General features: G+C 45.4%; 1 protein-coding gene across 1 annotated transcript in view; it reads right to left on the reverse strand.

Moving 5' to 3' along the window:
• Positions 1 to 26246, reverse strand: part of znf385a (zinc finger protein 385A) — a 114152-nt gene that overhangs the window by 37327 nt on the left and 50579 nt on the right. The window contains 1 exon segment of the mRNA XM_082960119.1: positions 2267 to 2415. Coding sequence (XP_082816245.1) covers positions 2267 to 2415 — 149 coding nt within the window.

Consider the following 26246-nt stretch of genomic DNA (forward strand, 5'->3'; position numbering starts at 1 on the left):
AAAGAAAGTATGAACACGTACGACCTCACTAGTGTAAGTACAGTAGCTCTGGATAAGAGCGTCTGCTAAATCACTAAAATGCAAATTGTTTACACCTCCTCTCCTCTCTCTCCCCAAAAAAGGCAAAAATCCATAAACGCCTGCTATGACGACAACCATGCAGACAGAAGTAGTACATTAGTAAAACGTACTGCTCCTGAAAACATGGGTCTCGCTCTCATTGATCCTACATGTAATGTCGGGCTGTACTGGCTATATCTATGTACAGCCCAAGACTGCTGTCTAATGCACAACTACTATACGTAATTGACAGAAGCAACAGCACGTGCACTGCCATAGACACACTGTAAGTCCCGATCCGTTCTAGAACTTGTAGTCAACGTTCTAGACCGCAGACTCCCCTCCCAACGGTTCCTAATAAAAGACCTGTTTATTACCTGCATGTGACTTTCTGTTACTCATCACCCCATTGTTTTTTAGTGCACACAATGCAGTAATCCCTTTCTGAAGGTGTCCTAAAACGTTGTTGGTAAGGTCAGGTTGTCCTCTCCAACACCCCCATCTACTGGTCAGCAGCAGTACAAGTCTGTAGGCTGTTACAATTCACAAGATCGTACTAGACCAAATATAGATAGTTGCTGTGGTAAACAGGAGCACTTGGAATGGCAAGTCAAAAAGGGCTTTTCACACTCCTGAGCAGCATCGAGCCAAACGGTCCTGAACAGGTCTGTGAGATGTAGGCTAAATATCCAAGACAGCACAGTATGGTTCGGGTCAGCAGCACGATACTGTTGGAAAGAGCTAGAATACCTACAGTATGAGAGAGAGTCTGGGTTTAGCTTGGTTTAAGAGAAACACATCAGATCTGTCGAGATCTGAAACAGTCTGTAACGTTATCAATCTATGACCGGTCAGTCCTGTTCTAATTTCAACACAGTGAATGTCAGCAGTGTGCAGCTCTATAGAAACTATGGGGCGTGTTAAAGTCAATGGGTAGTAAAATATAATGGAGGTTAAGGTCTCTGTTTGTTCTACGTCTGTATCACCTCCTGCACTGAGGCCAAGTCACATGCCATACTTCCAATTGGCAACAAGTGTCGTACCCTATGTTGCCATGCAATGTCCCGAGCCAGCTGGAGAACCAAGGATACAGATTGAGATGGCAAACAAATAGAGAAAAAGTCAGCGGTGTGGGAATGACCTTATTACCCAACATAAAGACCTGGGCCCATAGTCTATTCACAAAGAGTCTCAGAGTAGGAGTGCTGATTCAGGATCAGTTTAGCCTTTCAGATCATAACTAATCAGATTTTATGGAGATGGGGGACCAGGAACCATATTCACAAAGTGTCTCAGAGTGGGAGTGCTGATCTTGGATCAGGTCCCCCCTGTCTGATCTAAAAGGCAAAACATGATCCCAGATCACCCTAACCCATACGAGATGCTCTTTGAATGAAGTTCCTAGTCCAGTCTAGTAGAACAATCCTTCTCTGTTCCATTCATTCTATTCTGCTGACCAACAGAACCACACTGTACTTTTTATAATGCATTTCCAAATCAGCCATCTTGAGAATGCAATGCACAGCTCTTTTCAACAATATGCTGAGTGTGGCGATATGCTAAATATCATCCTAATCAAAATGATCAGCCATAACTCGTAGCCTAGGGCAGACCTGGGTTCAAATAGTATTTGACATCTTTATAATACATCAGCTGCATTTCACTGAGCTTGTCTGGCACAAAGGACAAGACTGCAAGCCCCACCCATGTTGAATTCCAGGCAAACGCTCAAGGTCTCTGAAAGATTTCAAGTAGTATTTGAACCCAACTGGCCCGAGGACACAGAGCGTCCCTATAGAAATGAGAGAAGGACATCCACAGGGCACATTGAAGAACACACATCAAACAACCATCTCAGACGGGGTTGATACATTGTGTGTTTTGAAGTGTAAGTAGAAGTGTGTTCTGAAGTATACAGCCTTGTAAAAACGACCTTGAAGTTACTCTTCAATCCAATTCATTTGAAAGGTAGTTAACAGGGAGGTTTCCTGACCTTAACTGTGCTGGTATTTCATCTTGTGACCTGGAGTCAGTACCTACAGAATAGTGCATATGTGTGTGTGTGTGTGTGTGTGTGTGTGTGTGTGGTGTGTGTGTGTGTGTGTGTGTGTGTGTGTGTGTGTGTGTGTGTGTGTGTGTGTGTGTGTGTGTGTGTGTGTGTGTGTGTGCGTGTGCGTGTACTCACGGTGTTGTATATACTACTCACGGTGTTGAAGTTGTGAAACAGACCCATGCTGTGTTGTGGTGGAGCTGTATCCATAGGGAACTGCAGGAAGGGCTTCATATCCAGGTGAGGCTGGATCATAGTGGGGGTCCGCAGGAATGCAGGCATCGCCCCCGCACGGTTTATACCTCCTACAGAATGAGAGAGAAAAGATGGAGGGAGGGACACAGTCAAAATACAGTACATACCCTGACTAGTACAGACAGTACACTCTTAGAAAAAAAAAAGGTGCTGTCTAGAACCTAAAGGGTTCTTCGGCTGTCCCCATAGGAGAACCCCTTGAAGAACTATTTTTGATTCAACGTAGAACCCTTTTGGGGACAGCCAAGGAACCCTTTCTGAAACTCTTCTTTCGAAGAGTGTAGGCTCTTGTATGTCCTAGAAAGTGTCCTTGAAAGGAACACTCTCCGAAACATGGTGAGGACCTGCATCAACTCCAGCAACGATAACAGTGGGCTACAAATGATAATTGACTCACTTTCGTAGAATAACACACAGATTTTTAGACATTATTGTCCTCTAACACCTTTCTAGTGGAAAGGTGGAGATAAAACCAGAACCAACATAGCTTGTGAGGACATAAGTCAACATTTCATTTTAACAGGCTGCCAGTGTCAGGCAGTGGTTATGAAACATGGTTATGAAACATGTCTTCTGTCTACGTCATCGTCCCTATCTCTCTCTGTGTCCCTCTCTGCCCCCCTCCTCACCCCTTCCTCTCTCACTCGCTCTCTGCCTCCTCCTTATTCCCTTCTTCTTCTGTAACCTCTGTCAAGGATGACACTGAGGGGGCTCCGCACCGAGCAGCAAACCTCAGAAAGTCAGCTTGCAAAAAAATAAGCTTCTTAATATCCGCAACTGGATTTCTGTGGCTTTCAAATTCCCCCAAGACTTAAAGCTTCCCAGGCGTCTCTTCCTTTTTTTGCTCCATCTCTCCGTGTTTGTCTAGCTATCTCTCTCTGTTTCACTCTCGCTATCTCTCTCTTTTTCCACTATCTCTCTCTTTCTCTCTCGCTCTTTCTTTCTCTCTCTCTGTAGCTGCCTGATACTATTTTTCTCTTCCTCCTACCCACCTAAATACTTTCTTAATTTCCTGGAGGGCTTTCACCCCGCACTTCTCAAAAAGTTTGTTGTGTTCGTATTTCGAATAATTTCAGCTGCATTGAAAAAGCAGCCCAAAGTGGGCCTCTGTCTGTTGAGGGGAATGTGATGTGATGGGATGTTAAGCCCAGGCTTCTCAGCAGCAGCTGTCTCCCAGTTAAAGAACATGGTGAGAGAGAGAGGGGGGAGAGAGAGAGAGGAGAGAGAGAGAGCGGGAGAGAGAGAGAGAGAGAGAGAGAGAGAGAGAGAGAGAGAGAGAGAGAGAGAGAGAAGGGAGAGAGAGTTAAAGTGAGAGGGAGTTGGGGCTCATTTGAAAGGGACTTTGAGAGACTTTGTGAATGTGCTGTCTCAGCCAAAGCCCAGCTGCTGCTTGCCTCTGCTCTCTTCTCCCTGTCCACCCCAACGCTCAGTGCATCTGTGAGCCCCAGGGCTGAGCTGAGCTGAACTGAGCTGCTGAGGCCTGCATCATTAAGTCCCATTAGACATGCATGGTTTTCCTCTAACACACAAACACACATGCACCCCCGAAAACACAGCTACGAGAGCACACATACAAACTTCAAATCACTCAAGCACTTGCATTCAGACACAGAATTCTCTCCATGAGTACTGGTGTTAAACAGACAATCAGTCTCTTGCTGGTGGTAGACCAACTGCTGGTGCTTTCATAATCATTCTCTTCACCGAGTCTCTCAGCGAGCACAACTACAGAGCATGACTAGCTTGCCCTACTGATGCATGGCCTGCACCAATGAGTGTGTGTTAGGGTTGAATATTTCCCCGGTATTTTACAAACGATCCATCCAGAGAATAAATCTATTTTCTCCCGGGTAAATCAGCATTTCCTGCCAAACCCAGAACAGTCATTCTAAAGCATTATAAAGCATAATATCGGCCTATGTCTGGTTTTGATTGGAGCTTTGATCGAAAAATTCAAGCCTGATGCTACCTGAGACTGTATTGTATTATACTGTATTGTATTATACTGTATTGTATTATACTGTATGATATGGACTGGAATTACGCACATCGTTTAAACCATGATATAGCAGGGAGATAACATGCAATTTTGGTGGAGCACATGCAGCCTACAAAGTTACAAGTATAGGCTGATTTTAATTTTGAAATAGAATAGGGACTATTTGTATAATTAGTAGGCTGATGAATATATACCTTTCATAATATTTTCCCTAATGTTGTTATTAGCCTACCTCCTCTTTCTCTCTCTATTGTTGCTTCATTTCTCCCCGCTTTCAACAGTTAAATGATATACATTTTGTTGTCCTTATCTTCTTCATTCTAATGACATCCTTGAATAATATAGGACTAGAATTAGATGCAGGCTTTGACTTCTCTTCACGAGGATGACAGGTTATGGGTCTGAATAAATAACTGCTGAGGCCTACCGCGTTCGCTCTTCTTTCAAGGTAAATTCTATCGGCTGCTGTATTTAACATTCAGCAAAAAAGAGCTTGCTCAGAATAGTCTATCGCTATAAGAAAAACTAACAAATATTTCCAGCCAGTTATTCTATACTGAACAAAAATATCAACGCAACGTGCAACAATTTCAACGATTTTACTGAGTTACAGTTCCTATAAGTACTGTAAATCAGTCAATTGATATAAATTAATTAGGCCTTAATCTATGGATTTCACATGACTGGGCAGGGGCGCAGCCATGGGTGGGCCTGGGAGGGCATACGCCCAGGCACTTGGCAGACAGGCCCAGCCAATCAGATTTTTCCCAACAAACAGGCTTTATTTCAGACAGAAATAATTCTCAGTTTCATCAGCTCTCCGGATGGCTGGAGGTCCTGGATGAAGAAGCCGGATGTGGAGGTCCTGGGCTGGCGTGGTTCCCAATGGTCTGAGGTTGTGAGGCCGGTTTGACGTACTGCCAAATTTTCTAAAATGACGTTGGAGGCGACTTACGTTAGAGAAATGAACATTCAAGCTCAGGTGGACATTCCTGCAGTCAGCATGCCAATTGACACACTCCCTCAAATCTTAAGACATCTGTGGCATTGTGTTGTGTGACAAAACTATGCATGGCCTTTTACTGTCCCCAGCAATAGGTCTATATAGTAGAACAATCTAGAACAGGATTATCTATTTTGGATGCAATTTGAGGGAGTTGATGGAGAGAGAGCCTGTGAGAGTGCTCGCAGATGCACTGATTTAAAGCAACAATATTCAAGTGACAGGCTGTTTAAAAACTCTGCAGCTACAATTTAAACCAAATAATATTTACAATAAAAAAAATAAGGTGACCCGAAAGCCAGATGGAGATGGGTAAATGAGACGCGCATTCAGTCTTTACATTGTGTTTGCATAGGCTATGCTGCAGCATGTAGGCACACCTGTCACAAGAAAAAAAGTTACCATGGTTAGGGGAAGATAATAAAGAAGGAAAATAAATAAAATATATATATTTACCAAAGTGCATGGATACAAGACCTATGGGGAATAGGAAGTGTTCCAGAAGGACAGAGGGAGCAGGGGAGTTGGCCTTAGAGCAAAGAGAGAGGGAGAGAGAGACCCCAGCCCGTGTGTGTAAATCAGTGTGTCTACTTCCTGCCCCCAGTGTATAATTACCCCATTAAATTAAAGCTTCCTTTGGGGGCTAGCACACATTGTAAATCACACTGTCGTGTGTGTGTGTGTGTGTGTGTGTGTGTGTGTGTGTGTGTGTGTGTGTGTGTGTGTGTGTGTGTGTGTGTGTGTGTGTGTGTGTGTGTGTGTGTGTGTGTGTGTGTGTGTGTGTGTGTGTGGTGTGTATGCGTGGGGACGTGTTTACTATTCTCCACAAGAATAGTAAACAAACTAACATTTTGTTAGTCCCCACAAGGTCTAATGATATTTCTAGGGGGTTTAGGGTTAAGGTTGAATTAGTGTTATGATTAGAATTAGGTTTAGGGCTAGGAGTTCGTGTTAGTTTTAGGGTTCGGGTTAGGAGTTAGGTTTAGGGTTATGGTTAAGGTTAGGTTTTGGGGTTAAGGCTAGGGTTAAGGAAAATAGGATTTTGAATGGTTCTAAATTGTGTGTCCCCTAATGCTGAGCGATTTAATCGAAATTTAGTTGTTTTATGTTAAAGTAATTAACCAACGTCGGTTCAATTATTTGAATACCATTTTGTTTCGTCACACACACACACACACACACACACACACACACACACACACACACACACACACACACACACACACACACACACACACACACACACACACGGAAGGCCTAGAATGATGCAACCTTTTGGGTAGGGCCTCCTAATATATAAATGACGAGACATGTTGTTTGATTATAATCCCATCTTCAACAAAGTCCCTTTAGAAGAACAATGGAGCACAACCCAATATATCTTAACAGCCAGAACAAGCACCTCATCACATACAAGGAACTTAATTCTACTCAAAGATACAACAACTGAACAGCACCTACCAAGTCACCCAGAGTCATCAAACACACACAGCCATGTAAGTCTTATGAGGTGAGCAAGAATCTCTTTTTTCCTCAGCGGGCATACATACTCACTGCTCCCGTCAGTGGCCCTTGGAACCTGATTTGTCTGTGTGTGTGTGGGGGGGGGGGGGGGGGGGGATGTCGTTAAATCCATGCCACGCTCTGAGGCTTTAATCAGTCCTCTTAAACAGGCCGCAACGTTGCCACGCAGCCAATGTAGTGTAGGGTTACAGCTAGCTAGTAACACTACACTACATGGCCTGGGGTGGGACTCATACACACACACACACACACACATTAGCAGTCTTAAACAGGCTGCAACACATAGGTCACAACACACACAAACACACACCGACACACACAGCAATATGTGTGTGAAAGAGAGAGCATAAAGAAGAAAGACTGGCATTACCAGGAGAGCGGTTCTGCAGATGGATTTGGGAGAAGAAAATGAAGAGAAGTTGAGAGGAAGAGGTGGTGTCGTTGGTGGTGGTGTATTATTGACAGGGCGGAGGGGGAGAGGGGTGAGGGGGCTGATTGAAAAGAGGGAGAAGGACAACGAGGGATGAGAAACGGATTCAAACATTTTAAAATGATCTGCCAGTAAGTCTGTTTGTGACCGATAAGTCTTATCTACCTCAACTGCGCTCCCGGCCTCCGTCTCCCGGGTAAATCTCCCACAATCCTATTTCTCAGCGACGGGGTGCTGTGGCAGAACGCAAACTGTTGCCTACGGTTATGGTACATGTATGTGAGTGTGTGTTTTGGTTTAGTCTGCCGGAGGAAAACAACCGCAGACTGGTGCATGAGGCTTAGCTGAGATACAGGTTGATGTCTAAAGAGGGAAATGTAACAAAGAAATTTGATTTTAAGTGGTCTACCAAAATAAAGGTTTACGTATGTGTGTTGTGTATCCGTGTGCGTACTCGTGCGAGTGTGTGTGAAGCAGGATTTCCACCACTCCCTGTGGAGACTCATCGTTATAGAAGTGAAGAAAGTAGCTTATTTAGTTTATCCCAGGAAAAGCTCATAATGACTTCAGTTATTTTACCGCATGTAGGAATCAATAAACAGTTAAGGAGAGGAAATTCAATCGGCCTTGGTCTTTTCCGTATGTGTTTAAAGCCAGTATGAAGTCACCTGACTTGTAGGATCTAGGGATAAAAATGTATTTTTAGCCTTGAAATGATCCAACATATTGTCAATGTCCTGAAACGTACCTCTGTCTCCATACAGTCTTCACGCGCTATAGGAGCAGGAACACTGCTTATGACCATTCGGTGCAGTGAAGGGAGGGAGAGAAAGAGGAGGATTGGAGGAGGAAGGGGAAGTGGTTGGCACTGAACGGCCCATACCGGCACAGATTGCCCTGGGGCCGTTGGCAGAGGTTGTCCAATAGACAGAAAGGAGGGGATCTGCCCTTCAGATGAGCCAGATAGCTTAAAATATGCTTGAAGAAATATTATCTGTGAAAATGCTGACAACCACAGTACTGAGTGAAGCTAAGTCTTCTAATAGTGTTTTTATGTTTTTATGATGATGGTGTGTGTGTGTGGTGGTGGTTATGATGGTGTGTGTGTGTGGTGGTTATGATGATGGTGTGTGTGTGGTTGTGATGATGGTGTGTGTGTGGTTGTGATGATGCTCTGTCCTAGATGTATTAGGTATATTCCAGTATATTCCTGCCCTATAGATTATCCTACTGACTCCTACTGTACCTCTCTCCTCTATAATGTATACATTAAACACAGGGCAGGGCAGTTAAACACAAACACAGGATATATAGTCCTCTCAATGCGCACAGTAAGTCCACAAGATAAAATCAGCTCAGTGAGTGACTGGGGTTCAAGCAATCTGTTTCAGAGGTGAAGACGGTATCTGAAGTTCATTCTTACCTTCTACCCAAGCTAGAACATTACACGGAACAGATGATGCCTTTCAATAACCTGCTAGTCAGATGCAGGAGCTTCTGAAACTCATTGAATCACTCCGCATACCAAACAGTTACCACCACTGTCCCATCATGTACAAACGTAATTTATTTAGTCTGGATAGCTTTAAGCAGTATGTAGATGGAAGCCTTGTCTTTAAGATCCTGCAGGGTCTTGCCCCTCCACCCCATGCCGGCATATCATGCTCAAGGATAGCATCTCCAGGATAACAAAGGCAGTAACTAGAGGGGACTACGTTGTCCCTTATCGACACAGTAAAATCGGCCAGTCGGCCTTCTCTGTTAGAGCTACGATATACTGGAATGCAATGCCCATGGACTTGAGAAGATTCACTGATTATTATACTTTTACATTTGAATTGAAAACATGTCTAAAATCTATCCAAACCTGTACACATGAGTTATCTGTGGCTCCTCGTATGTAAGACGACAGCTGATGATAGTGTTGCTGTTGTTAAGAATGATATGTTGTTGGATGTAATGTATTGGTATTTTGTATTGTTTTAGTGAGCATGTTTATTATGGCTGTGTAATTGTCCTTAGTTGCCCTGGGACTACTGGTGCAAATTAGCTTTTGGCTAAACCCGGCACATTTACATGGATGACGCATGATTGTAATATTGATGATGATTAATGTGTTTTGTCCCCTATAAATACATCTAAAATAAAATACAAATATGACGATGTAGCTTCTCTCTCTCTCTCTCTCTCTCTCTCTCTCTCTCTCTCTCTCTCTCTCTCTCTCTCTCTCTCTCTCTCTCTCTCTCTCTCTCTCTCTCTATAGTCTATCCTGCAGGGACCAGACTCTGTACACAGCTGTGACCAAAGCTGCAGTCAGAAATTGCCAATTCATTTAGCCAATGGAGGCTGGCTTAGTGTCTGATAACCACAGGGACAGGGCCTGGCCCAGTACGTACAGAGGATGCGTCCCAAATGCAAATGGCACCCTATCCCATATAGAGTGCACTACTTTTGACCAGAGCTCTATGGGTCTGTGTTAAAAGTAGTGCACTGAATAGGGAATAGGCTGCCATTTAGAGATCGACTCTGGTCTAGAGCCACTTGGTATTCTCCTTTTGTCTGGAGGCTTGACAGGGACGGCAGAGGTGCAGAGAGGCAGGGCAGAGGGGCAGGGAGAGATGCAGGGAGGGCACGGGGCACAGTCACCCCCTTCACCTGAACACAACAGTCAGCATAACTATCACAGGGGGCAAAATATACAATATCACACAGGTACAGGCGTACACTAAGGAGGGGCGGGAGTACTTGAGTACTCGATTCAAGGTTTGTATTTGTTTCTAATAATCTAATACAGTTACACAAAATGCAACTACTTAACAGGTAACATTTATTCCAACTTTAAGATTTCTTTATGGAGTGGCCCATGTCAAATGCAGTGAAATTATGTTCACTTTCATTTTCAGTTCTGTGTTAATCAGCAGAACCAGCAATAGCAAAAACCAGCATACCGCAAAGTCTTTTTGCATTCAGCCCCATTTCGCTAGCCTGGGTTCCAGTCTCTTTAGCTAACATTCCACTCCTTGCCACAGCATGAAAACATTGGGCACATGCAAATTTTCCGCAATATAGAATAACAATTTTAAGAACAACTTAATATGAGAGGATGGATAGATAACACAACTGAAATTAGCATAACAAATTGTAAAAATTGAATCAAGTCATGACAATCAGCATATGTGCGAGGAATGACGACAGGTGCCAGTTTTGCATTTCTTTCCTCTTGTTTATGGGTGACAACTGAAGCAAATGTAGCTCGATAACATTTTGGATGCTAAAATGTGTCATTATTTCTCTCTCTCACTACGGAGTCCTCTCTAGCCACTTTGAACAACAAGATCTTGCATCTTGCCTTCTCACCAGGGAATGACCGCAGCAGTTTGTAATGTTACGCGTGTTGTTGCTCTTAAACATCCATATTGTGCCAAATTTGCACGCACCCCATGTTCCATAACGTTGTCATGGAAAATACGAATGTTGTTTTCAACTACCAATCAGCAACTGGTACAGTGGCTTGCGAAAGTATTCAGCCCCCTTGGCATTTTTCCTATTAAAATAGATTTTTGGGGGTTTGTATCATTTGATTTACACAACATGCCTACCACTTTGAAGATGCAAAATATTTTTGTGGGTGTGAAACAAACAAGAAATAAGACAAAAAACTGAAAACTTTAGGTTAGGTTTATTTTGACAGTGAGAGACAGAATAACAACAAAAATATCCAGAAAAACGCATGTCAAAAATGTTATAAATTGATTTGCATTTTAATGAGGGAAATAAGTATTTGACCCCCTCTCAATCAAAAAGATTTCTGGCTTCCAGGTGTCTTTTATACAGGTAACGAGCTGAGAGGTAACCTACCATTAAAATTATAGACTGATCATTTCTTTGTCAGTGGGCAAACGTACAAAATCAGCTGGGGATCAAATACTTTTTTCCCTCACTGTAATTATGTGACTTCTGAAGGTAATTGGTTGCACCAGATCTTATTTAGGGGCTTCATAGTAAAGGGGGTGAATACATATGCACGCACCACTTTTCCGTTTTACATTTTTTTGAATTTTTTGAAACAAGTTATTCTTTTTATTTCACTTCACCAATTTTGACTATTTTGTGTATGTCCATTACATGAAATCCAAATTAAAATCAATTTAAATTACAGGTTGTAATTCAACAAAATAGGAAAAATGCCATGGGGGGTGAATACTTTTGCAAGGCACTGTAAATCCAGCTGCATATTGAGTGTAGAGATTTCCTAAAGACCAGTCTCTTTGGCAATTAACAAAGACTGACAAGAAGTGGAATGTTATTTAACGGGACTGGTACTCAGGCTACCGTTTAGCACTAACATGCTCCAGTACTAACTTATTTAAAATGATTTCCATGATAGTGCTCGAACGCAGACGTTCTTTCAAATGCCCATCCCCTAGCATACACACATACAATTCAGTGAGTTCAGACACAATCTGAGACACTCAAGTACAAATATGTACGCTAAGCCTCCAGCTTAATGTGCACCTTAAAAAGATTGGGTCATGTGCAAGTGGCAGTCTTGTGAAAGGGCAACATTCCTCCCTGAGTCTAAATCTCTTTTCACTACTTTGTCCTGACAGAGCTTCTCACCTTTAGTCCCCTGACATTAAAGGGGTAGTGCGACATTAAACATGCTAGAGGTTCCTATAGATTTTCAGACATTGCGCTAACGCTAATAGCAATGGCTCCAGGAACGTCCTTCACACTGCACACAGAGACATAAAAATAGTATCCATGACTTCCTCTGACTCTGGGTAAGTACAAAAAAGGGCTTAATTGCCAAAATGTTGCGCTACCACGTTGTCAAATCTTATTTGTCACATGCGCCGAATACAACAACAAAAATATTGCGAAAAAACTAACATTTACATTTTACATTTTTAGTCATTTAGCAGACGCTCTTATCCAGAGCGACTTACAGTAGTGAATGCATACATTTCATACATCTTTTTTCTGTGCTGGCCCCCCGTGGGAAACGAACCCACAACCCTGGTGTTGCAAACACCATGCTCTACCAACTGAGCTACAGGGAAGGTTAACAAAATTGCACGGTTGGTTAAGAGCCCATAAAACGGCAGCCATCCTCTGCGGCGCCATCTTTGGTCCCTTTAATGACTACTACACTGTTATTTCAAAACAACCAGCTGCAGAAGCTACAAGCTCATCTAAACGCTTCAACGTGCACACCTCATTAGCATTAAGAAGAGTCTGCCCAGTGGCTCATCATTTACCTGGATCTCTCATCTCTCCAGCGTGTCTACATCAACGGCTGACTCTAAGTGCAGTATGTTAGTCATGCTCTCTCTAGATGGCTGCCTCAGCCCATATGAATAAGTTATACAGCAAAGCAAAGCACCTTGATGCTAAGTCAACTTCTCAGCGAGCACAAAGACATCTCTTCAATGTTTTTCTTTCAACCAAAAAGGAAGTCCTTTGACGTCTTTTTCCATGTTTTGCTCATAGGGTTATTATGACTAATGACTAAACAGCAAAGCACCCAGATGCTAAAAAGAACAGGGACGGTTTTATTTCAGTGTTAAAGCAACGAGGATGGGCTTTTTCGGAGGAATCACTGTTATACATACTAATCCTTTATACCCTTTTCACGCTAGCTTGCTAAATCGTACTGTTTCTTTTCACATGGTCCTTTCCAGCAACTATGGTGAATGCGTAACCAGGTCAGCACGGTAGGCTATAACTCGCCTTTGCTCATGTTGGCTCAGTAGAATGAATGGGAATTAGTGAGTGAACTCAATCTACCAAGGGTCAACCAAGATTCAAACTCAATAGACAGGACACAACCCTGCAGTGGCTACAACAGACCACTAGGATGTCCCCACATCACCTTCAGAAGCATGTAGTGCATCGCAAACGGCCCCCTTATCCAGCGCCAATAGGGCTCTGGTCAAAAGTAGTGCACTATATAGGGAACAGGTGTCATTTGGGACATAGCCTTGCTCTTCAAGAGATTGTTTTTCGTACACAAGTGCACATTTATTCAATTACGTGACATAGGTGCTAGAACTTTCTTTTCATTTTTTTAATCAGGGCATGATAAGTGTAATCTACACATCCTGTCTTCTGTTTGAAATGTGTATAAGATAGAGGGATTAGACTCCCTTTGATGTGCTGCCTGAAACCACCGGCGGCAGTCATGCTATGAATGATTATGCAGAAAGGAGCGCCAACAGCTGCCTCTTAGACATAACTGTGTGTGGCACAGCTGATCATCTGAATCTGTGATAGAGCTGTGGAGGGCTCAGCCACTCGAGGCTGCACACCGGCTGCCCACCCGCTACCTCAGAGCTGGGTATCAGTCAGGGCATGTCCGACTCTAATCGCAATGCACACACAGCAGACCATGATCACACACACTGGGGCAAGTACACAAAACCATAGAGATGCATGATGAGCTAACTGAAGGGCTTAAAGCTGGATTTGTGTGTGCGTGTGTGTGCGTGTGTGTGCGTGCGTGCGTGCATGTGTGCGTGCGTGCGTGCGTGTGTGTGTGTGTGTGTGTGTGTGTGTGTGTGTGTGTGTGAGAACACTTCACCTGGAATGATATGGTGTCCGTAACCTAAAGGTTTTTGTAGCACAACAATTTCAATAATTTTAGTACAGACTTGGAAAGTATTTGGTTGAACTGTGGTTGGTGGTAAAATGTTCCTCGCTGCCCTATGGAAATAAATGATATGTCTGTGTGGATTAGCATTAAACTCCACGTCAAATGAGCGGTGTGAAAGTGACATCCAAACCCAAGTCTACACCGACACAAACTCTTGATTCTGATGCTGTCCTAATATGGACACTGTATTTTGTTGTAATTTCATCATCAGGAAATGCTATTCATAATGAATGAAGTTGTATTGAATTGAATGAAATTGATTAAAGCACATCGAGTGCTCATTTCTGCTCAGAGGACTACAGACAGTGAGTGAGTACACATGCCCCTGTCCTGTCACCCCTCTTACCCAGCGATACTTGATCTCTCCCTGGGTGTAACTGGATCATGGAAGAAGGCCCCAACCACAACATCAGCTCTGGTCCCTCAGCAGGAGATGTACCCTTCCAAATGATCATCACATACTCACTGGCACACCAATATAGACACACACCCTACACAGAGCAGGAGACCTTAAGAGCGGCAAATTCAGGGTAGTGTGTGTGTGTGTGTGTGTGTGTGTGTGTGTGTGTGTGTGTGTGTGTGTGTGTGTGTGTGTGTGTGTGTGTGTGTGTGTGTGTGTGTGTGTGTGTGTGTGTGTGTGTGTGTGTGTGTGTGTGTGTGTGTGAGGTGATATAATAAGCTAAAATCCTCCAAAAAGGACCGACAGTACTAAACCTTGATCTGATAAGCAGGTGAATCAAGGCTATGAGACTTAATTACCAGCTGTACCTCTGGGAAAGATATGACAGGAGACCCAGCCAGTCAGCACTGAGGGAGGGAGGGAGGGAGGGAGGGAGGGAGGGAGGGAGGGAGGGAGGGAGGGAGGGAGGGAGGGAGGGAGGGAGGGAGATCAAAGGTAAACTGGTTCTTCTGTTCTAATCTAAGGAGTACAGACAGGGTTGACTGGGTTTTCTATAACGTATAAGGAGGAGTACAGACAGGGTTGACTGGGTTTTCTATAACGTATAAGGAGGAGTACAGACAGGGTTGACTGGGTTTTCTATAACGTATAAGGAGGAGTACAGACAGGGTTGACTGGGTTTTCTATAACGTATAAGGAGGAGTACAGACAGGGTTGACTGGGTTTTCTATAACGTATAAGGAGGAGTACAGACAGGGTTGACTGGGTTTTCTATAACGTATAAGGAGGAGTACAGACAGGGTTGACTGGGTTTTCTATAACGTATAAGGAGGAGTACAGACAGGGTTGACTGGGTTTTCTATAACGTATAAGGAGGAGTACAGACAGGGTTGACTGGGTTTTCTATAACGTATAAGGAGGAGTACAGACAGGGTTGACTGGGTTTTCTATAACGTATAAGGAGGAGTACAGACAGGGTTGACTGGGTTTTCTATAACGTATAAGGAGGAGTACAGACAGGGTTGACTGGGTTTTCTATAACGTATAAGGAGGAGTACAGACAGGGTTGACTGGGTTTTCTATAACGTATAAGGAGGAGTACAGACAGGGTTGACTGGGTTTTCTATAACGTATAAGGAGGAGTACAGACAGGGTTGACTGGGTTTTCTATAACGTATAAGGAGGAGTACAGACAGGGTTGACTGGGTTTTCTATAACGTATAAGGAGGAGTACAGACAGGGTTGACTGGGTTTTCTATAACGTATAAGGAGGAGTACAGACAGGGTTGACTGGGTTTTCTATAACGTATAAGGAGGAGTACAGACAGGGTTGACTGGGTTTTCTATAACGTATAAGGAGGAGTACAGACAGGGTTGACTGGGTTTTCTATAACGTATAAGGAGGAGTACAGACAGGGTTGACTGGGTCTTCTGTAGCGTATAAGGAGGAGTACAGACAGGGTTGACTGGGTCTTCTGTAGCGTATAAGGAGGAGTACAGACAGGGTTGACTGGGTCTTCTGTAGCGTATAAGGAGGAGTACAGACAGGGTTGACTGGGTCTTCTGTAGCGTATAAGGAGGAGTACAGACAGGGTTGACCGGGTCTTCTGTAGCGTATAAGGAGGAGTACAGACAGGGTTGACTGGGTCTTCTGTAACGTATAAGGAGGAGTACAGAAGGAGAAGGAGACAGAGAAGATGAATGAAGGGATGAAGAGGTCAAATGTTAAAAGTGGCGTGGAGGTTCAGTGAGCCACAGTAACCACTCACCCCTACCTAACCCGCCTCATCCTCCCTCACCCACCTCACTCTGCCCGCCTGGCCCCAGGCCTGCATGTGCACGTGTTCCAGGCACAGAAGCAGATGCACAGGCTAATCCTTAGATAAATCTGCTCTTAGCTGCCACGTACACACACACACGGTCAGACGGGGACGTGTGCACGCGCACACACACGTACGCACACACTCCAAAGGCTCAGGTAGGCTCTCACTGGAGCTGATGGTAACACCAGAGATTCTTTTGATACAGTTGCTGGGCCTTGTGGAGCATAACACCACTGATTTCGAAGACTTTCCCCATCTTTCCCCATCCACGCTAAGGATACAGCATTATTAATGTGACTAGTGAATGGTGTACTGCTTGCTTCAGAGCCGTTATAAAGCCGTTAGTCATTATGATGGTGCTGAATGAGGACAGAAGGCTTGGGTTACGACTTGTAGCATCCACCTCATTCAGGAAACCGTTCATAGCTAAATCTGTTTCAATTGGCATCAGTAGTCCAACATCCCAGTGTCGGTGTTGAGTACTCATATTCATACTACAAGTACATACAGTGCATCTAGGTTATAAATACTGTAGCCTACAGTGATTGAGTAAGTGGGTGAATGAGTTAATGAGTGAGTGTGTTGGTGTGTGTGTGTGTGTGTGTGTGTGTGTGTGTGTGTGTGTGTGTGTGTGTGTGTGTGTGTGTGTGTGTGTGTGTGTGTGTGTGTGTGTGTGTGTGTGTGTGTGTATGTGTGCGTGCGTGTGTGCGTGTGCGTGTGAGTATGCGCGTGTGTGTGAGTGAGTATGCGCGTGCGTGTCTGTGTGTGCACGTGTAGACAGAGGATGTGTGTGGTGACGAAGAGTGTTTGTGCTGTTTTGAGGTCAATAATGACAGAAAAATGGCAGCCACCTCTAATCGGAAGGGACAAGCCGGCAGTCACACACACACACACACACACACACACACACACACACACACACACACACACACACACACACACACACACACACACACACACACACACACACACACACACACACACACACACACACACACACACACACACACACACTCATTTTACCAGGCCAAAAACACACGCAGGTATTAGATTCAGCTCTCTTTACTTTCTATCCTTCCTACCTCCGACCCACTTTTCTTCCTCTGCCTTCTTTCTCTCCTTCCTCAGGTTTCTATCTTCCTTTACAGCTTTTCTAATAAATGATCCCTATTTGGCTGAAGGCCAGCTTTGCGTGTAAGACGATCCACTCTCATACCAGTGGAGATCAGTCTGAACGTTACTCTGTGGATGTTACTGGCTGTAGGGCCTGTCTGTACTGCCTGTCTGAGGTCTGACTCAGAGATACATAGATGGTTCTAGAAGGGCAAGCAGTTGGTTGAGTTGTGGCTGTGAGAAGACTAAGGTGTCCACCGCAGAGCCAGTAGATTAGACTAGTGGCGCTGGATAGTGTAGTACACACAGCATGGAGCAGTACAGACAAAGAGACAGACAGACAGACCTACAAGCTCCGTACTAAGTCCTCTACAGAGGAATAGACATGGAAGGAGGGACACAACATTTAGAGTCCAGAACACTGGACTACTGGCTCTGTCAGCCAACCGGCTCATAATAGGAGAGGGAGGGAGGGAGGGAGGGAGGGAGGGAGGGAGGGAGGGAGGGAGGGAGGGAGGGAGGGAGGGAGGGAGGGAGGGAGGGAGGGAGGGAGGGACAATGGAGACGTGTGACATTCCTACTTTGAGCAAAACACAGTAACAACCCTTTCTTCCACCTGTCCTCTCCTCTCCTCTGCTGTCTTCTGTTCTTTTCCCCTTTAGCCTGTTCCCACCCGATCCCTACAGTATCTTTCTTCCTCCCCCTTCACATCTCCCTCCCTCCCTTGTTCAACGTGGTAGACACACACCCAGGTACAACAATAGCCATTTTATTTCCATGCACCTTCTCACAGCCTCACACACACACACACACACACCGCCCACCCAACAACAATAGGCATCCTTTTTTTCCCATGCTACCATCTCACAGCCCTCTGCCCTCAGGTATGGAGTTCTATCCCTCACCACAGACAGCTGGATTAACTCAAATACACAGTGAGGAGAATGGACAGAGAGAAACAGCAATTGCGGATTCCCTCACAGATGACCAGGAGGGGCGAGGGGCAACCATTGTTTGAATAACAACAACACAACACTAGCGGTCCAGGGAATAACATGACAGCAATAATGGCTCCATTCCCCAGCACCCGAAGCTCTGGTAACAAGAGAACCCCAGTCCATAAGAGTACAAGGGCAGGTTCCAGCGGACTAGTAGAACAGTAAGGATGACGACGGCGTGCTCCTGGCAACCATCACTATACAGCTCCTGTGTTGTACAGCAATGTATGAACAGTGCACAGTATATGAATATTAAGTAGGTTGCCAAACAACAACGTCCTATACCACAGGAAGTCACATTCCTACTGGACACTGTTCTAGGGACATTATCATTATATTAACTCCCCCACCCAATCTCTGGCCCAGGGCCACTTTTATGTCACTTGTCATTGCTGTGACCACAGATGACCCTGTTGTTTAAAACACTATCCATCACAACCATGCAAAGGATTCTCGGTAGCTGGGAGTACACATGGTGAGATTCGCACATACATGCATGGCACGCGCCCGCACAGACAGACACACACACGCGCGCGTGCGCACACGCACACAGTATACAGTAGTCACCTCACGGTTAAACAAATCACTGGCATTCAAAACACCTCATCGTCAATAGAAACAAATTCATCTGATATCTACTACATTATTACGCAAAGTGAACAAAGACAAACACAGGGAAAACTTTCCCAGCCAAGCATGAATTCTCCTGGTGTCCCTCATTATCTCCTACAGGAAAATTCATCTGAACCACAGACACACTCATTTGTCATAGACATACACGAGCGTTCTTCTCTAACTCTCTCCCTTTCAGAAAGGTTTGCATCCCACATGGCACCCTCTTCCCTGTCTAGTGCACTCCATAGGATGCCTTAACGGGATGCACACATAAACACAGTAAAGAAACAAGTAGGCATGCTCTCCCCTTGTTTCAGAGACTGGAGTAAACTGGGAGCACACTCAACATCTCTCTCTCTCTCTCTCTCTCTCTCTCTCTCTCTCTCTCTCTCTGTGCTAGCAGCTAACTGATGCATTATTCAGGGGTTCTGCTTGGTCATGGGCTGTGTCACAAATGAAACCCTATTACCTATACAGTGCACTACTTTTAACAGGGACCATAGGACTCTGGTCAAATGTAGTGCAGTATGTAGGGAATATGGTGCCATTTGAGACGCAGCCTTGGTTATGATACAACTTTGGTCTATGGGAGCAACTCTCAACCCTGCCTTCAGAGAATGTTCATTCACAATCAACTACCTGGTTGTCTCTGATCTGGCTTTTTGAACATGGGGGGGGGGGGGGGACACAACAAATCCTGTCCCTAAATCTCTCTACTGCAGTTTCTAAATAAACTAGATGGGATGAGGATAGAGACTTTTAAACGTGTATTTACACACAGCAAGTCGTGAGTAATGAATACATTTCCCACGGCTGTCTGAAATAGTGTAGTACAGTGTGGCGGGGGAATCAACGTAGCTTCAGCATTCAGTTTTATGTCAAACAAAATATATTTGTTCAACCACTATGCTTCCCCATGGTTCCATCCTCATTATTTAACCTCTTGACTATAAGCACACAAGCATAGTCACAGGGATGTGCAGTGCACACACACACACACACACACACACACACACACTGAACATTAATATTATTATAAAACGTGTGCATTAAAAAAAGTGCAAATGCACCCTGGTGTCACAGCCCTTAAGTAGGATCTCCCCACATGACCTTGGGCTTCAATTGGGAAAGTGAAGGAAAACCAAATGAGGGGTAGGGGTGAATGCAGACAGATAGGGAGAGGTAGGGGAGGGAGAGGGAGCTGACTTGGCATCCTCCCCTCTCTTTGTTTGTTGGAGGATTCAGATGATTCAGTCCTGCACCCAATCTCACCCCCTCACCATCTACTCCCCCTTACCCTCCCCTACTACCCCAACAGGAGGGGGAGAAAGAGCGAGAGAGAGAGAGAGAGAGAGCGAAGACTACAGACAGAGAGAGAGAGAGAGGAGACTACAGACAGAGAGAGAGAGAGAGAAGACTACAGACAGAGAGAGAGAGAGAGAGAGAGAGAGAGAGGAGACTACAGACAGAGAGAGAAAGAGAAAGAGAGAGAGAGAGGAGACTACAGACAGAGAGAGAGAGAGAGAGAGAGAGAGAGAGAGAGAGAGAGAGAGAGAGAGGAGACTACAGACAGAGAGAGAGAGAGAGAGAGAGAGAGAGAGAGGAGACTACAGAGAGAGAGAGAGAGGAGACTACAGACAGAGAGAGAGAGGAGACTACAGACAGAGAGAGAGAGAGGAGACTACAGACAGAGAGAGAGAGAGGAGACTACAGACAGAGAGAGAGAGAGGAGACTACAGACAGAGAGAGAGAGGAGACTACAGACAGAGAGAGAGAGGAGACTACAGACAGAGAGAGAGAGAGAGAGAGAGAGGGAGAGAGAGAGAGAGAGAGAGAGAGAGAGAGAGAGAGAGAGAGAGAGAGGAGACTACAGACAGAGAGAGAGAGAGAGAGAGAGAGAGAGAGGAGACTACAGAGAGAGAGAGAGAGGAGACTACAGACAGAGAGAGAGAGGAGACTACAGACAGAGAGAGAGAGGAGACTACAGACAGAGAGAGAGAGGAGACTACAGACAGAGAGAGAGAGAGGAGACTACAGACAGAGAGAGAGAGAGGAGACTACAGACAGAGAGAGAGAGGAGACTACAGACAGAGAGAGAGAGGAGACTACAGACAGAGAGAGAGAGAGAGAGAGAGAGAGAGAGAGAGAGAGAGAGAGAGAGAGAGAGAGAGAGAGAGAGGAGACTACAGAGAGAGAGAAAGTGATGGTGTGTGTGTCTGCAAACTCTCTCCGCCCCGATCTCAGTCTGAGGTGATGGGTGTTGTGTTGTGACCCTAGCCAACGAGCCTCATTGTTATGATGCTGTATCTTTTTTAATGAGTGAGCTAGCTGTGGCCCTCCCCTCTGCCATACAAAGGTCTGATTGAATGTGGCATTGCATTAGCATGTAAAAGAGCCCAGGCTTCATCTCTGAGCCGCTGACTGACAGCCGATATCATCTCCGTAATTGCTCCATACTGCAAACCGGAGCCAGCCAGGGAGGAGAGAAGGGCGAGAGAGAGAGACTCTTTGGAGGAGTGTGGGGCTGGGGGTTGGTATGGGGTATGAGGAAAGAGAGAGAGAGAGGAGCTGGTGGAACCTATAATAAAGTGTTGTATAACTCAATTAGGTATGGTGAGGACCTCATGCTGAGCGCTGAAGCACTGCCTTCTTTTGAGATATCCCAGCTGCCATAAGCAGCATTGTCCGGGAAACAATGACAAAATATTTCGGTATATCTCCCTCAGACAGTGAGGCAGGGATTCTATTTTCATGTGAATCATAAAAGCCGTGAGCAGACAACAGCAGATGAGACCCTCGGAATGTTGGCGTTAGTCATCTTTGCAGTGTGTGTTTCGTGGAACGTGTACACAGCACGCCCGTAGACACTGTAGCCCATGTGTTTCCCTGCGTCAGCTTTGCACCACCTCACACTATTCCTCTGCTATGCCGTCCTTCCTTTGTATCTAGAGTGATTACCCTCTCTCTTTCTCTCTTTCTTTCCCTCTCTTTATTCTCTTCTGCTCTCTCACTTCCTCATTCCATGCATCACTGAACCCCCCTCCTCTCTCCCTGCTCTTTCACCCTCGCTCTCCCTCCGTCACCCTCGCTCTCCCTCCGTCACCCTCTCTTGCGCTGGCTAGCCTCTTCCTCGCTCTCCTTTCTCTCTCTTTTCTCTCTCTTTTCTCTCTCTGCAGTAAATGGTGATTGAGCAAGCAGTGTGCCGGTGCCGGAGGAGGGCTGTAGAAAAGATGGTTATCCTGACTCCACGTGCCACGCATCCCAAATCAGTCCTCCCTCTATCCCCTACTGTCTCATTCACACCCCTTCTTCTCTCCTCTTTCCTTTCTTCCTTCTCTTCTCTCTCACCTTCCTATTTCCTTTCTCTCTACTTCCTCTCTCTCCTCTCCACTTCCTTCTCTCCACCCCTTCCTCCACTGCTCTTCCCATCGCCTTCTTCTCTACCCTTTCCTTCCCCCCTCTCCTTCCCTCCTTTCCTTCCCCCCTCTCCTGTGCTACTGTGGTGATGGAGATGGTGTGCCGTACAGTAACACAGAGTAGTGAGACCTGTCCATTAAAGGAAAGGTTCACCCATTTTGAATGTTAAATTGTTTTAGTGCATCTCTGAGTGATGTTCTATCGATTCCCTGGGTCATTTCATGTTTTCATGTGTATCTGAGTTATTGGCGTTCAAGCAGGCAGAAATGCGTCCGGTATGACGTAGCGCCGCGATAAAGTCTCTCTCACTACACTGGAAGTTGATAGGAATACGACTTTCCTTTGTGAAAGCGTCTTTCACACATGTCAGATTTCAACACTGGCCGACCTCATAACTCTGGAGGATGTCTTCTCTCGAATGAGCCGTTGATCATATTTTTGCAATATTCCTATTTGTCTGCCTCGTCAGTCCAGGGTGCATTGCGTGGCGCCGTTTCCAGAGATATTAGAGAAAGGAGATAGGAATCCAATGCATGATGGAACGTATAACGGCCCACCCAGCAGACTGTCAACCAATCACATTCACGTTGTCATGATGCATCACGCGGTTGCTAAGCTAATCGTCACTCAATCCCTTCTGAAAGTCGGTGAGTGTAGAGAAACGTGACTATTTTCCTTCGAAAGTACTTCATGTCACGGTTGCAAAGCAATACGACATTACAGATAGCAAGGTAATTGTCTCATATCTCAGAAAAGATTCGGAATGTTGTACTTCTTGTTGACAGAATTCGTGCTAATGTTGGGTTTTTGGGGTAGCACACGATAGACTCCCATTCACTCCTTGAAGGAGAGCTCTTTGTCCCAGAATCGCCCACAATTCACCGTGAGGCCCATTGACGTAGCATGGGCAACGTTTCCCATCTCCTCACAAGTATATCCGCCGTTACGAATGTCAGACTCCACTCTGCGAGGCACATCGATCCGCAGGTTGAACATGGTGAGATTGTAGACTCCTACATTGACAGTGCAGTTTGTTTACGCGGTTTTACAGCTAACTAGCTACTTCACATGCCGATATTGTCTTTGGTATTATTGTGTGTAGCTACATTTGCTAGATAGCTATCCAGCCAGCCCATAGAGAGAGAGAGCATTGCATTGTGGATTTTGTAGTCGACTTGAGCTGCAACAGATTTCCACAACGGTTTTCCATGTTGCTACCAACCTTACTATAACTCCAAAATAAAAAAATAGTTCACAAAAAAAATGTTGTTCTCACATATTAGTGTTATTTAACACTGTAAATTAAAGGGATGAGGGGTTTTGGGTGGACTTTTCCTTTAAGTCCATTAACAACAGAGCAGTAGACAGCAGAGTGGCTCCACCTGGTGCATGTGGCTCTTTCTCAATTTGTCGTTTCCTTGATTCCTCACATCCTCTCACTCCTCACCATATTCTCAAACTGCATTGGTCCCTCCCCTCTTCTCCTCGAGTGCGTTTGGAGAAGGAGGACGTGAGGAGTTAAAGAAAGAGCCTGAGACTGTGTCTGGGTCTGTCCCACCAGGACCGTTGAGGGCTCTGAGAGGTTCAGAGTTTACGGAGTACGTCCATGTTTTCATTCCTGAGAATAAGGGATAGATGACTTCTTGTGTGAGATGTCACAGAGAAATGGGAATTATACGGTACGTAACAGCCACATTCCACATGTTCACGTTAGGGTTCGAGGGAGTATTTCAACGGACGGGGCTCAATGTGCTTCAGTTACATATTCAACATCAAAATTCTACCCTTGGAAACCTAAATTCTATCACAATAGCACGGAGCTACAGTGTTATATAGTGACTATGCCGCTGCATCCAAAGTCCATTTCAATCAAATGATGATTCACCTAAGGCAAGTTAAATAGCAGCACATCATATCATGGGCGTTCTGCCATTAAGAAATGCTTCATGTCCAAGCTTCACCTGTGTAGTGTCTATTTGCTAGTGCTCAACTTCAAGATCACATTACTTTGCCAAGGGTCCTTCAGAAGGGCAGGGCAACTCTTTGCCCTCTGTGTTGCCCATCCGGCTCCTCTCCTCCTTTTCCCGCCCTCCACCTCTCTCTCCTCCTCCTTTTCCTCCTCCCTTTCCTGCCCTCCCTCCACGGTCATCCCTCCATCCTTGATGAGTAATTAATAGGTGCTAATTGAAGAGGCTTAGTCTCTCTGCCAAAACTGCTGACTAGCGGGACACTATGTCCCCTCTCACACACTTTCACACCCCTCTCTCCTCCCCAACTCTCTCATGCCCCTATCCCCCACTTTCTCGACACTCCTCCCCCAATCCTTCCCTCTCGCCCACTTTCTCTACCCTCCTCCCCCAATCCTCCCCTCTCGCCCACTTTCTCTACACTCCTGCTCCTCCCATTGCCAATTGTTCTCCCACTCCCTCCTCTCCTTCCCATAGCCAATCCTCCCCTCTCGCCCACTTTCTCCTCACCTATCTCCTACTTTCTCTCCCCCTCCTCCCGCTCTTTCATACTTTCTCACCCTCTCCTCCTCTCCATTGCCAAATATTCTCCCACTCCCTCCTCTCCTTCCCCTAGCCAGGCAACCTCCATTTTTGTATGTAGGATTAGCATACTGATCAAATCAAATCAAAGTTTATTTGTCACATGCGCCGAATACAACAGGTGTAGACCTTACAGTGAAATATTTACTTACAGGCTCTAACCAATAGTGCAAAAAGGTATTGGGTGAGCAATAGGTAGGTAAAGAAATAAAACAACGGTAAAAAGACAGGCTATATACAGTAGCAAGGCTATAAAAGTAGCGAGGCTACATACAGACACCGGTTAGTCAGGCTGATTTGAGGTATTATGTACATGTAAATATGGTTAAAGTGACTATGCATATATGATAAACAGAGAGTAGCAGCAGCGTAAAAAGAGGAGTTGGGGGGGGCACACAATGCAGTTAGTCCGGGTAGCCATTTGATTACCTGTTCAGGAGTCTTATGGCTTGGGGGTAAAAACTGTTGAGAAGCCTTTTTGTCCTAGACTTGGCACTCCGGTACCACTTGCCATGCGGTAGTAGAGAGAACAGTCTATGACTAGGGTGGCTGGGGTCTTTGACAATTTTTAGGGCCTTCCTCTGACACTGCCTGGTGTAGAGGTCCTGGATGGCAGGCAGCGTAGCCCCAGTGATGTACTGGGCCGTACGCACTACCCTCTGTAGAGCCTTGCGGTCAGAGGCCGAGCAATTGCCGTACCAGTCAGGATGCTGTCGATGTTGCAGCTGTAGAACATTTTGAGGATCTCAGGACCCATGCCAAATCTTTTTAGTTTCCTGAGGGGGAATAGGCTTTGTCGTGCCCTCTTCACGACTGTCTTGGTGTGTTTGGACCATTCTAGTTTGTTGTTGATATGGACACCAAGGAACTTGAAGCTCTCAACCTGCTCCACTGCAGCCCCATCGATGAGAATGGGGACGTGCTCGGTCCTCCTTTTCCTGTAGTCCACAATAATCTCCTTAGTCTTGGTTACGTTGAGGGATAGGTTGTTATTCTGGCACCACCTGGCCAGGTCTCTGACCTCCTCCCTATAGGCTGTCTCGTCGTTGTCGGTGATCAGGCCAACCACTGTTGTGTCGTCTGCAAACTTAATGATGGTGTTGGAGCCGTGTCTGGCCATGCAATCTTGGGTGAACAGGGAGTACAGGAGGGGACTGAGCACACCCCTGGGGAGCTCCAGTGTTGAGCTTCAGCGTGGCAGATGTGTTGCTACCTACCCTCACCACCTGGGGGCGGCCCCTCAGGATGTCCAGGATCCAGTTAGAGAGGGAGGTGTTTAGTCCCAGGATCCTTAGCTTAGTGATGAGCTTTGAGGGTACAATGGTGTTGAACGCTGCGCTGTAGTCAATGAATAG

This window comes from Salmo salar, chromosome 13 (assembly GCF_965601325.2).
Source record: "Salmo salar chromosome 13, fSalSal1, whole genome shotgun sequence".
Lineage (NCBI taxonomy): Eukaryota > Metazoa > Chordata > Actinopteri > Salmoniformes > Salmonidae > Salmo > Salmo salar.